Below are 13,512 nucleotides of genomic sequence, written 5' to 3' on the forward strand. Positions count from 1 at the left end.
CTAGAAAAGAAATTATTGTACAGTGGAGTAATACGCTCTCATTCATGGGGCGGTTTCTGGAGCATTTGTAAGAGTTCCCTTCCAAAAGCAGCTCTCTGATGGGTACAGAGCAAGACCCTGAGCTGGGACTTGGCCCGAGGAGCCGCAGGCAAAGGGAGCGGTCGTAACGGAGCAGGATCAGCTTCACGTTCCCTTCCTGGAAACAAGCTCCTCAAAGCCATGCACCACATGACATTGGTTGAGCCCAACTGGGCAGCAACATTCCAGTATAAAACTGAGTGACATTTTTAGCTCACCTTCATTTCTCTCTGCCGAGTTTTGCATTTGTGCTCACCAAAATGCTTAGAGCCTTCTTTTGCACCAAGGCCATGAAAAGGCCAAGGGCAGCAAGCATCCCTTCATGGTCATTCAGAGATCTGTAGTCTGCATGCACTTTTTTGGAGGCTGTTCTCCTGTACAATACATTATCAAATGTTTCACCTTTTTTTAGTCTCTGGGAAGTAGTGATCTACTGCCACTGTTCAGGAGGTCAGACTAGCTCTGCTAGTAACTTTTTTGTGGCTTCATGCAAAGCACCCTCTCCATGTTATTCACCTGTTAAACAATGACACTTACATCCTAGGGGCAAGCTGGTCACACTGGGCTGAAAAAACATCATCACAGCAAAAAAAAAAAAAAAAAAAAAAAAAAAAAAACTCAAGAGATTTTTTAAAAAATTATTTTACCTTGATAGAGAATGGCAGTCTATTTTCTTTGAAAGCATAAAAATTAAAAACAAGCTGCTGTCCTCCTTTAGTCAAAGGGGCCAAATTTCCATAGCAATCAACATAAATAGGTTTTCCTTCCAGAACCTATCAAAGCAATGAAATAGAAGTCAGTAAAACCTCTTTTCATAGTAGATTAAGGCTCATAAGTATAGCATGATTTCCTCGATTTTTGTTTTAGAGTATGTAGATTCCCTTCAAGGCAAGTCTTACTGGCTACCTACTCATGCTGAACCAGCTCCACTTGTGCAACTGTGCATCTGGCAGCAGAGAGGGAGTCCCAGGTCAGCAGTCCCCAAAGCACAAGCAGGGTCACGCCACAGCAACGCACCCAAAACCTGCCACAGGCTGGCCTGAGGCACCCACTTGGAGACCCACTTGGAGTCCTCTTGCTCCTCCACCTTCCTTTTTTGGCCTCCTTCTAAGACATTTTTGACACAGCCTGAATGTGAACCTCTCTCTGCTTAACTGTGCTTATAGTGGCTGTGAAACCCTTTTGTAGGACCTGTCACCACTTGGACAACAGATTGTCTATTTACATGGAGGAAGCCAGGCTGTGAGTAAGAAACATACCTCAATGTCTTTGCTTCTTGCAACTTCTTCAAAATTCTCTTGTTGCTCCAAAGTTTTGTCCACTTTGTCATCGGTCATGCAGAAGCAACGCAAATTGGATTCCACAGGGTCATTCATTTTGGCAAATATCACAAACTTTGCCATATAAGGAACACATATTAATTCCCTGTAAAGCTGTGTAGCCAGCCCAACAGTTTCTAGTACTTGATGGCAGTCTGCAAGCCAAAACCTGCATGGGAAAAAGCGAACCATTAAATGAACTTTCCATTATGTTCAAATATTTCTCACACCTTTAAAGAGAAACCCCATATCCATGGCCATTCTGGATTTATACTGCCCCTGCAGACTTCCCAGTGTAAAACCTGTGGTTTTCTTATACTGCCAATGGAGCTTCAAGCTTCCAAAAATGGCAATATGTGGCACTGAGATGTTGGGATCTTTACTTGAGTCTTTTCACACTAGTATATTCTAAAATTGATAATTTTAAGGTGAATTTGAAGTCAAATTGCAGGAATGGTGTATTCCTTGTGGCCACCTAGTCATGTATATTTTAACTTGCTGGTGTTTCACTGTGCATTTGATTCATACAAAATCTAAAACAACCTCCTCGGTTGCATGTACATACAGCAAAATCACATCTCCCATGTAGTTTAAAACTGTGTATGACCACAGTGAGGCTTCTCTATGGGATAAATGTTATACTGTCATATTCTCCTCCTAAGATGAGCTTGATGACAATTCTGATACAGCTTATAAATATTTTGATTTTTACTTTATTCAGATCTTTGCCATAATATTTCCAATATTATATATATTATATATATATATTATATATATTATAATATTTCCAACTGCTCTATTCAGTTCTTTCAGCAGTTCTCATTCTCTATAAAGCTTTTTATAGATGCGAATGTTAGGCACATATGATAAACTCTTAATCTAGCTCACTATAAATTTTCTCCACCAGGATGCATGATTTGTACAGATCCTGCTAAAAGTCTTCAGTCAGCAAGTAAGACCATCAAGTTCATCAAAACTCACTTCAAACCATGATTTTTTGGCAAATGACATTTTTGTGAAAATGACATTAATTCTCAACTAAGAAAGCTGAAGTCAGAAACTGAACGTCTTTTACTTTTTAAAGAGAATATGTTTTTATGAATCCCTACAAATTTTTTAATTGAGCATTTTAAACTTTCCTTTTCTGTTGCTATTGAAATAATAAACTCCATATAAATGAAAAAGCCTATTAAAACTTCTCTCAGGAAAAGTGGTGGGTTTAAGCAAGCTCTGTTTAACTCTTCCTGATGAAACTGCAGCATTCATCAACAGCACCATACATTGTAATCGAGAAAATACGTGCGTGGCACTGATCTCATATCAGAGAGCCCCGTGGCCAAGAAGAGCTCCAGTGTAATTATGCCACCTCTGGATACGGGGGTTCCAGTGCACCTGCCCCATCACAGTTCCCTCAGCCACTATCCTCTGCACTGCAGCAGGGCTGCAAGCCCGCAGAGCCAGATGGGACGAGGTGCTGCGCCTGTGCACACGAACGTGGCTTTGCACGGCCACATGGCTCTCCAGTCGAGAAGAATTTGTCAGCAGATGAACTTACATTTGCTTCAAAATTTACTTTTTTTCCCCTAAATCACCTCAGTGCAAGCCTCAAAGCACTCGAGCTGCCGTGCAGATGCCTAATGTGTTATACAAAGGAATTAGAGTGGTGTAAACAGACGCACACAGGTGAACGCTCAGAGGAGGGTTTAACTGCTAAAATATAGTTTGTACCTTTCTTCCAAATTGCAAACAGTTGTGTGTGCCCCAGCTGGGATCAGCCATCTGTTTAGTTGGAGCTGAACTATTGACTGATCTACCACTCCCAAAAGCTGTATGTTTAAGGGATAAATTCTGAAACCCCAATGTCTGAGCAGGTCTTCTGTGCCCACAAAGATCAGATTTTATCACCTTCGGGCTACTGGACTCCTTGTCAAAGAAGGGGTAATCAGACAAATAATCCCCGCTATACAACTTAATTGACAGAAAAAAATGAAAAGACTAGTTTCCTGTACCAGGCAGATAAACTCTATACAGAAGAATGATTTTCTTTCTCCCCTTTACCAAGATATAATTCCTTTAATAGACATATGACAACTCCTAAGACCATTCAACTACCTAAGAGTTTGATGCAGAGCCCGCACCAGACAAACATGCAAAGAGTGTGAGGTGCAAGACAGAGTCCTCTCTCGGGAAACATCTCCAGCGATTTCTGCAAGACACTTCCTGCAGCAACAGTGACTGATACAGTACGGCTCTATAATGCTTATCAGTCTGATTTCCTGTGCTTGGTCCCTCTTCAGTTTCAGAAGGGTTTGCGTTTTTAGTCAAGTATTTCAAGCTTTGTAACCTAATGAAAAATTAGCAAAATCATAGAGGAGACTATGAAGAGCATCCATAGTTTGACAGGTCTGCAGAAAAAGAAAATCCCATGTGTCACTGCAGCCTTTAGTGAAAGAACACACATGATTGCCAGAAGCCATCATCCTGGTAGAAAAGGCCAGGACAAAGCTTCGTCTGCAACCGTCAAAGTGTCAGATGCTCATACATAGTGACAAAGAAGCATCTGGTCTGCTACCCCTTTATATCAGCCTTGTAAAAGAACTGTAGAAAGCTGAAGGAGATCTACAACAACCTATGTGTTTAGTCTAGGGAAACTACTTCCTGGGTATATTTCGCAATCTCTGTTACCATACCTGGCTGAAACATTGGTTGTGAATGAGACACAGTCATTCGTAAATGTCAGCGGAGTGGTGCCTGTGATATCCTCCCACTGCGCAGGTGAAGTACCTCCTAAGTACATACAAAGCACAGAGATTTTCTTTCAAACACATAGCATACGCAACACACACTACATGGGAATATTCCGATCTTAACTTATTTTGCTTCACAAGTAAACAGAGAAGATAGAACAAACATCTGAATTACATGTTATATATAAAGGTATATGTTACATACCAGAAAATGGTGCTAATGTAAACAAGCGACTTATCTACACTCAGTAGCGAAACTTCCCTTGATATCAACTAGGCCAGAATTACTTCTGCAAGCTATTTTTATTGACAAGAGTGTGTGACAGCCAAGGCTGAAATTCTTCATACTGGCTAAATATAAAGTAGCATTCCGTATTTGCTGGCAGGAATTCTTTTATAATGGCATGAGACCAGATTCAAAGCCCAGGGAATCAGCATAAGCCTTTCGAATGACCTCAGCTGGCTTTGCTCAGGAGAGTTGAACTCTACTGGATCTAGCACATTAATGCTCCCTCACTGGAAAGCAAAAGTTGAACAGTTAAATGAGTGTAAAGGTAGAAAACTCTGTAAAGAGCATGATTCGGTCTAACCTGTAATGCTACATAGAAGTCGAAGGCTGGGTGTCGTGTCTCCTTTGTACCCATTGGTTACACCTTCTCCTGATGGAGGTGGCACGGGAATTGTCATGGTTATGGGCTTATGAAATTTTCTTCTTCTTGGCTCCACAGTGACAATGGGACTGAAAGTTGCCTTGTTTCCAAGGATTTTTTTGACAATCTCCTCTGGAACTGGTTGAGCCTGACAACACAGGGAAAATATTTCTGATTAGAGCTTCAAATTGGTTTTAGACATGCAGGATTTTTTTCTAAAAGACAACTCAATTTTCATTTTATTTTCTATAGAATTTTGTTTTACCTTTTCCTAGGCTGCCTTCCCCTATAGCTCTCTAGGGTGATTACTAGTACAATTCATGCCTTTATATTTTTCCCAACAACCCACTTATGATTTCCTAACAGCTAATCTGTAGATCAAAATCATAAATCTCATTTTTGTTTTTTATTTTCAGTGCTGGGTGACATTGAATAAATTTTTAAAATACAAAAAGAGTCCTATTTTGTTAGCAGAATCTTGAAAAGTGAGGAAGACTAAACAAGTTACTACAACACAGATGTTGAAGCATTCTCAAATCTCTGCCAAATAGAAACCCATGCTTGCTAAGAACACTTGTATTCCTGAGTTACCTCTGTCCTTGGTGTTTCCTATGCTATTCTACTATTGATTTTCAGGAAAGACATATTTGCTTGGGTCAAATTCATAAAGAATGAAAATATTTGTATTAACATTCAGCTGAGCTATAAGCAAATTTCAGACCTTCCACCTCCACTTTGTGCCTTCAGAGATTTCCTAACTTTGTACGGGAAGAAAAGGAAAAATACTCAAACATGGGCAGAAATGTTTTATGATTTCTGTCATTTTTGTCAAGTAAGACTTGAATTCAAAAATGGCAGCCATCTCATGGGGGTCCTGTGGTTTTGCATTTATTTATTTAATTTCAAGTCTCTGTTTCAATCAAGCTGACCTGTGACTTGCTGCATTATTCAAACTACATAATGTTTTGACATTATCTAGCTACATTGCAGTCTCAGCAGCAACAACCGTGCATACGGAGATGTGTTTCTTTGACACTAAATAGCTCTGGTTAAGGCAGCTGTATAACAGTAACAGCAGAACTTCCAGTTTCTCAAGAATAATAGTCTTTATATGAAATTTTTAACAAATGAGAAATGATTTGGTGTGAATTCCAGGCAATGGAATCCAAATCAGCATCCCTGTTTCATGAACCCAGACTTATCAAGTTATTAAGCAATTTTAAGTGATAATTAGCAGAACTCAGTGAAAAAGATCCCTCCTGTGAAATATTTCTCCACTTTCTACGCAGTTTGTCTAAGGAGAGTTTAAGCTATTTGCTCTTCCCAGATTCGGTAGCGATAGCTAGAAATGCCAGTGGTAAATGTCCTAAGCAACAACAGATGTTTATGGGGATTTTTTGACCCGGAAACAGCTGGCAGACAGTTGGACACACTCTATCCCCACGCACAGCCCTATGGCAAGGGGCAGTCCAGGCACAAGCTGCTCCTTGGCCAAGGTGCCTAGGACCGCACCGCAGCTGCGCAGCCCCATGGGGCCGGCAGCTCTGGATATCCCAAAGGTGGCAGGCAGCACTACAGAGTGCTGCTCCCAGCATTTTGCTTTTCCTTCAGAGGCTTAGCAGCACTCAAGGCAACAATCAAAGGGAACTGGGCTTTTGCCCCAGGCTGGAGGCCTGGGCATCACCTGGCACGTGTGCATCATTTCAGAGCCTGGGCACAGAACGTTACCTACCGTGCAACCTACTTCTGAGGAGCAGAGGGCTCCTTAGGAGCAAGTTATACACATGAAGGCCAACAACGCTAGAAAAGTCTCTGCGTGAAGGCATCATTCGCATGAAGCTAGTGATGACAGCCTTACCTGGAGCCCCACGCGAATTCTCTTGGTCAGCGCACCCTCCGGGAAGGACGCCTGGACACGGGGCACCGTTGTGCTGCTCAGGACCCCTCCCTCAGGGCCAATCTGGTTACTCTCCTGTTTGATTCGTGAAACGACTGCAAAGTACTGAGGGAAATCCTTTGTAATGATCCTGCAGATACGTTTCTTCTCTAGTTCCTCCACACTGTCTAGCTCTGAGAGGGAGACACAATTAAAACATTGAGATATTGCCTAGCCGGACTCATACTGGACACATTTGTTAATTAGTGCAAGGACTTCAATCCATCTTAAATTGCTCAAGAGTATTTTAAATTTACTATAGAAGGAAAATCATTGCTATTCATTCAAGCTTTTGTTTTATCTTCTGCATGCTCTCGACCTTGAGAGATGACAGCACTGGCCACACAGATCCGCCAAAGCCCCTAACCTCTAGCACGTAACAGTCTCTTCACCAGCAGCAAGTGCTGCAGGACGGCAGGTTCAGGATGCAGCACTGCAGCCCACTGAGATCAAGAGGAGACAGTCAAACTTCCTTCACTTTCTGCTCTGAATATGGAAGCATATGAGTGCACTGATCTTTCCAAGTACATCTCTGAAAGATATTTATTTGCAGCCTCTTCCCTCACACTGCTCTGACTTGCAGAAAAAGCACAGGAAATCACAGACTGTTCATGAACCGTCTAACTCCATGCCAAGCACACAAATGGGAATTTGGTCAGGTAAGGCATTTGAGAAAGGCATCTCCCAGAGCAGCACTCATACAATCCTGACTGCACACTAAGGCCTGTGGTAGACTGTGGATGTGACAGCACTGCCTGCCAGCACTACCAGCGAAACCACAGTGAGGACCTTCCATGGATCAGGCCTTCAGCTGCATGCACTAAGGTAACTGTATTGTGCTCCTCAGTTCCCACAGAAACCTTAAAGCATCCTCAGAGATGACTGCAAGAGAAAGACGTGGCTGGAAGCACTGAATTTTGACAACATTACCAGCATGTCAGGTCACCAGGACTCAGAATGGGGCACAGAATACCTACTCATATTATATTATTTAGATTATATTTATATATATATATATATATATATATATATATATATACACACACTGAGGAAATCTCCTTGATATATCACAAATATAACGGATTATGCAACCGTGTGCATAAACATCTACTAATGAAATCCCTGTGATATAAACGCTATTCCCAAATGAAGACAATTACACGACTGTCATGTAATTCTCATGCAATTTCTTGCACTCTGCCTTAACACTGGGCTTCCTTCCAGCACTCTGCAAGCTCCCACTCTCATTTTGTTCTTTAAAAAGAATGGCACGTTCCTAAAGGAAAAGTTTGTTCCTTGAAACATGACATTTCTACCAGATGCAGCAGGACGAAGCAGGAGGACCAGAAACAGAAACAAGACAATAGAAACTTGTAGATTCTTTACATGGCTGATGCACTTTCTTTCTCTGAATATGTAAGTAGCAATTACAGCTCCAAAAGACTAGAATATAAATTTGTTAAAATGTCATTTTTCCATTTTAAAACTTTCAGCAGGTAATTTGGATTAATTGCACAGTGTTACTGTGCAACATAGGAAGCTACAGAAGCGGAAATTTTCTTATCATAATGTCAGCTTCCCTTAGCTGACTCAGAGACACTATCTGAAGCTCTCTAATTAATTAGGTACCCTGCTTGCAGCCTCTGGAAGCAATGGCTTGTGCAGGAGACTCACTGGATTCTTACATTCCCAGGCAGGTATAAGCTTGACTGGTAAATCCTTCTTTGCTGCTAGAGACTAAACTCACTGGAAAATACTCACATAGATAATGGATAAAGTTCTCCTGAAGTAGAAAATTACTGTTTTATGTAAGAAGATTTTAAAAATCCTTTGAGACTGACAGCAACTCTTGTTTAAAGGAGGGGGAAGATGCAAAGTTTAGAGCTGTAGAGTAACAGGCAAACACAGAGAGGAGTTGGACTATATATTTAAGGAGATTATGCCTGGATAATATGTATGAAAGCTTCCTCACCAAGCTGCCCTCAAACAAAAATCAGGGGAGGTGAACAATCCTAAATCACCTCTCTGACTGCTATAAGAAATGTAGCATTAGCATGAGAGACTTAATGAAATAGAGAAAATTTGTCTTGGGAGAAATCACATTTCCTGAACACACCTCATAGTATGTTTTTATAGTAAAAGTGATCATCATTACCGCTTTCCTCAACTGCTGACACCTTATGCTTATGTAACGCATTTCAATTTAAAACCTCAAAAGTTTGGGAGTTCCTTTAAAACACAGAGAATTATGGTATAAGGTTTATCCTACAGATGGAGATAGCAAAGCAGAGCGAGGCTAAGCAGAAGAGTCTGCAGCAGGACTGGGAAGAGACTCCAGGTGCCACTGTCTTCCAGATTGGTGCTAATAGCCTAAAGGACACCTATTGCCATCAAGTTTCAGTAAATCAGGAGGGATGCACTGTGCATACTCCATGCATGTCTCCTTCTGCCATCCAAGTGTCAGCTATATTTATCCTAAGCCTATGAAAAGCAGGTAGGAATAGACGATAGAAACTCAGAGACATGTTTCAACAATTCCCCATCTCATCTCCAAACTTGGACCAGGCCCTGGCCTGGGTCAGCTCTTGCTGTTGCTTCTCAGCTCACACCCTCCTTTGCTTGAGCTACATTTGCCTTCTCCACGCAGAAATCCTTAGACAGGCCAACAATTCCCATCGTAACACTAGGCTGGCCTATGTTTCCTCATTACGGTCACTATCAGAACATGCTAAGAGCAGCACACTGGGAAGCAACTTTCTTTCCGAGTCACTTCTTCACATTTCTCCCACTGGGACATGGCAAGCTCGCCTTTCGGCATGAGAGCAGTCTCTCCAGTAACAGCCAGTGCTCCTGACCAGCAGGCTGCCTCCCCACAATGCTGGGGGAGTAGGACAGGGCTGGTGCCGAGGATGCTCAGGGCAACAACATGGCACCAGCTGCTTTTTTCCACCAGAAGATAGACGTGAGGAAAGCTGCCAAGCTACCAGGTGTTGAACAAGACAGACAAGCATCCTTCCACTCTGGTCCAGGGGCCACTGATGGAGACAAGTTCGGCCCACAGAACAGCACTGGATGCATGTCCCTAGCAAATACTGGCATTGACTGTCCTGCCAAAATTAGCAAATGATTTTGGCAAGGAAGGCAAAACTGAGGAAAGGACGGGGAGGAAGTGGCAAGTAGGGTAGATGTGAAGAAAGAGTGGGAGGGGGGAAAGGGTTGGCACTGACCCATCATGGAGGAGGGAGCTGGTCGATGGAGTGAGGAATGAGAAACCAGGATGGAGAGAAGGAGAGGAGGGAGGAAGAAATGACTGCTCCCTTCTCCCCATCCATGCTGCTATGCGAGTGGTGGCTGTCGGGCAGGAAGGAGAAAGCCCAGTCACTCCTCCAAGGTGACCAGGCCCCTGCAGGGGCCAGCTCAGGCCAAGGGAAGCAAGCACATTGGCTTTGTCATGCAGGAGGCACCTGCAGCTCGCTTTTACCCTCCGTCTATCACCTTTTGCTCTTACCTGCAGATAAAGTAATGCAGAGTAAGCACCTTCTAACTGAAAATGGAATCAGGGAAATCACAGAAATCACAGAAAAACTCATCATTTCAGGAGCTTGAAGGTGTCTTAGTGTGAGATCTGGTATCTAATTTCCCTTTCCAGTGCCTTAAACGGCATTTTGATGGTCCTGGAAAAGCAAATCCCCCCTGCGACGAGGACAGCGAACAGCTCTTGGGGTTTTGCAGCCCTCTTGCAGCACCTGGCTGCAGGGGAGAGCAGAGTCAAGCGTCCCACTCCACGGACAGTCAGCAGTGGGACAAGTCTGCGGCACCAGTGTCTCCACTGCAGAGGCCAGCCTGCTTAGCAAGTTACTGTCCTGGAAGGTGGTGCACACAGGAGACCACGCTCACAGAGCAAAGGCAGGAGGGTCAAAGAGCACAAGGGCTGGGAGGCAAGCAGAAATCACAGGCAGCGAGGCTCGGCTTAAAAAACGAGGGCGTCTAAACCATCTCCCTGCTCCAGTGCCTCACACATTAGACTAGACACTCACAATGCCATATACTGCAGGGAGCATCCTCAAATGATGCAACATCCTTTGCACGTTCTTTTAAAATTTTTGCACAGTCTCTTTTCTTGCTTTTGACAACAGAAGTTTTAAGAGCGATAAGGTTGAAAACTTTTCTTGGAAATGTGGCAAAATCACTGTAGAATGATTTATGGTGGCATTTTAGACTGCAAGCAGAAACAAGGTCACACTTTGGTTTGATCTGTAGATTCAAAGAACCACTTATGTAAAAACTCCTGCTTCCCATCTGAAACCACACTGTGCAGCTGCAAGTATATTGTAGCCACAAATATTAGCATTTCTTGGCTCACTCACTACTTTGCAAATGTCTGTCAGAAGATTTGCTACCTCAGCATGTGCATTTGTGACCACAATTTGTCTACAGCTACAGAAAGAAACCTGTAAAGGTTTATGTTCTTGTATGCAGGAACATAAAACACAAGAGCAAATTACAACTGAAAGAAGCTCTACTGAATATGTAACACATCTACCAACTACTTTACCCTAAAAAGGTATTCTAGTTGATTCAAATTTAAATAAATTTAATACAGCCTGAGAAGGCGGCTCCCAGTGAATCCCCACTGCCGGGGGTGCCCTGGCCCCGCCGAGGGCTGGGTGCTGCGTGGCACCTGCCCAACATTGCCTGCAGAATAAAAACTACCTTATGCAGAAACCTCACAGCATCAAAGAGAAACCGACTCCTTCCATTAGAGCTCACTGTTCCTCCACGGCAGTGAGGGTGAAGTTCTGCTATTATTTAATCACACATTTAATACCCTGAAGCGTTGCCTGCTGCTCTCGATTATGTGGAGTCTGACCTGAGCTTGTTCCAGCAGATGGTGCTGCTTGCAGTAAAAACCAGGCAGCTTTTCAGCATTCCCCACGGAGAAAGAGGGAAGATGTCCTCACTTTTATCCCTGCTGCCTGCATGAAGGGCAAAACAGCAAAAAACCAAAATGGAGAAGCAGACTTCATCTTTAAAAAGTCAGCGTATTAAGGAGCCGGGAAGAAAAGCGCGAATGTCCTCCTTCCCTGCCCAGCTGGGGAAGCACCAGTGCATCACGGCAGGTCCCATGCAACGCTGATCGGCTGCTTTGAGTTAAAAAATGGGCACTGCTGAAGCAGGCTACAGCTTTTGGAGATGACTGCACAGGTGAACTTCCTTATAGAGATGCACTAATCTTCCAGAGATGACTGACATCTAGCTGGCACCAAAGTCTTCCCCGTTTTCTTTTTATTTCAGTTAAAGTTTGGTTCCCTCTCCACAGCTCATACCTAGAATCAAACTTGGTCCAAAGTTATGGCTTCTGAGAATCACCATTTTGTCTCAGAGCCTAGTCTATTTGTGATACGTTAACCAACAAGCAAAACCTCAGATGAAAGAAACTTCTTTTAATTCTATGATACTGTGATTTTATGCCATTTCTTGGAAGATCTTTTAACACAGAAACACTGTCATTTAACTAGATATGATTTTTTTTCAAAACCCTTGCATTATTTTAATTTTTTTTTTCTAACTAGACAACAGTTAAGCTACAATGAATACTGCAAATAATCAAGACAGTGCTCTGGGCATTTCTGCAGGTTTTTTTTTTTTTTTTTCCTTTCTCTCTCATAAGTGATTGCTTGCACTGTTAAATGGCATTTCTGGGGCTTGGCTTTTGAGATGCCAAACATTTTCACTCTGAGGAAATTCAAGGGTTCATCGCACTTTCTGTGGCTCAGCAGCTGTGCACATACACACTAACCTCAAACAGCAGTTCCCCAGAAGCGAAGAGGCACCCGAAACCTTCGGCAGACCAGAAAGTTGTATGCCGGTTCCAGATCGGGAAGCCGGTTGCTTCAGGCTCTGAGGACCGAGGGCTTTGTGCCCGCCTGTCACAGAGTGCTTTCATTTATTGAGCTCTCCTCTTTGTAACATGCAAATCCAGCCGTGCTGCACCTCTGGAGAGCTCTGCTGTTAGTGATGTGATTTGGAGAGCTTTCGAACAGTATTTTATGCCCTAAACGTTCCCATCCCAAAACTGAAGCACACTCAGTTTGAAAGCACCAGCAGCGAACACGCAAGCTGCTGATCAGTTCCGACTGCCTCAACATCGACAAGGCGCAGGGACGTCGTCGAACGCCAGAGCGTTAGTCCCTACCTCTTGCGTCAGTGGGCAGGGGTTAGCGGTGTTTTTCTTTTCCCCCCTCCCTGAAAAATCCTGCTTTCAATCCCAGAGCATTTCTTGCCCAAGCAACATTATCCTGGGGTCACACTCATTCTTTTGCCTGTTTCACTGCTTTTAGGTACCCTTCTACTATGAGATCTATTGTATTTATCCAAATCCACTAACCCACTATTTGCAGTATTTCCACTCCAGTGCTTTACTGGTTCTATTACATTTATTTCAAAATAAATAGCCACGATAGATCACCATGCAACGAACAGTTCTTGACTGTTGCTGTTTACTTTTACATGCTCATGTGCAGCTCTGGCACTTCCACTGCACAAGCCCATTCTGCTGTTCCTGTTCCCAGAGGACCAGGAAATAAATCTGAATGCTCCTCTCTCATATCCCCCAGAAATCTCTCACAGCATCACTGTTCTTTCCACATTCTCAAAACCTGCCTTCTTACTGAGGTTGCCCTCTCCGAACAAGGAAAGGCCAAGACTCAAGGCAGAGGCTGCTCACAGATCCCTCTCAGAGCTCTCCTCTGCATCCAGATCATTTGCTTCAAATGGCTTTT

At 43.2% G+C, this 13,512-nt stretch overlaps 1 protein-coding gene across 1 annotated transcript in view; it reads right to left on the minus strand.

Annotated features, from left to right (window-relative positions):
* The window catches only part of ANK3 (ankyrin 3), a 204,877-nt gene that overhangs the window by 37,800 nt on the left and 153,565 nt on the right, over positions 1-13,512 (minus strand). Inside the window, exons 29-33 of the mRNA XM_062580702.1 lie at positions 6,653-6,864; positions 4,735-4,942; positions 4,088-4,184; positions 1,338-1,566; positions 726-851 (exon numbers count right to left, since the gene is read on the minus strand). Coding sequence (XP_062436686.1) covers positions 726-851; positions 1,338-1,566; positions 4,088-4,184; positions 4,735-4,942; positions 6,653-6,864 — 872 coding nt within the window. The remainder of the gene's footprint in view (positions 1-725; positions 852-1,337; positions 1,567-4,087; positions 4,185-4,734; positions 4,943-6,652; positions 6,865-13,512) is intronic.

This window comes from Rhea pennata, chromosome 7 (assembly GCF_028389875.1).
Source record: "Rhea pennata isolate bPtePen1 chromosome 7, bPtePen1.pri, whole genome shotgun sequence".
Lineage (NCBI taxonomy): Eukaryota > Metazoa > Chordata > Aves > Rheiformes > Rheidae > Rhea > Rhea pennata.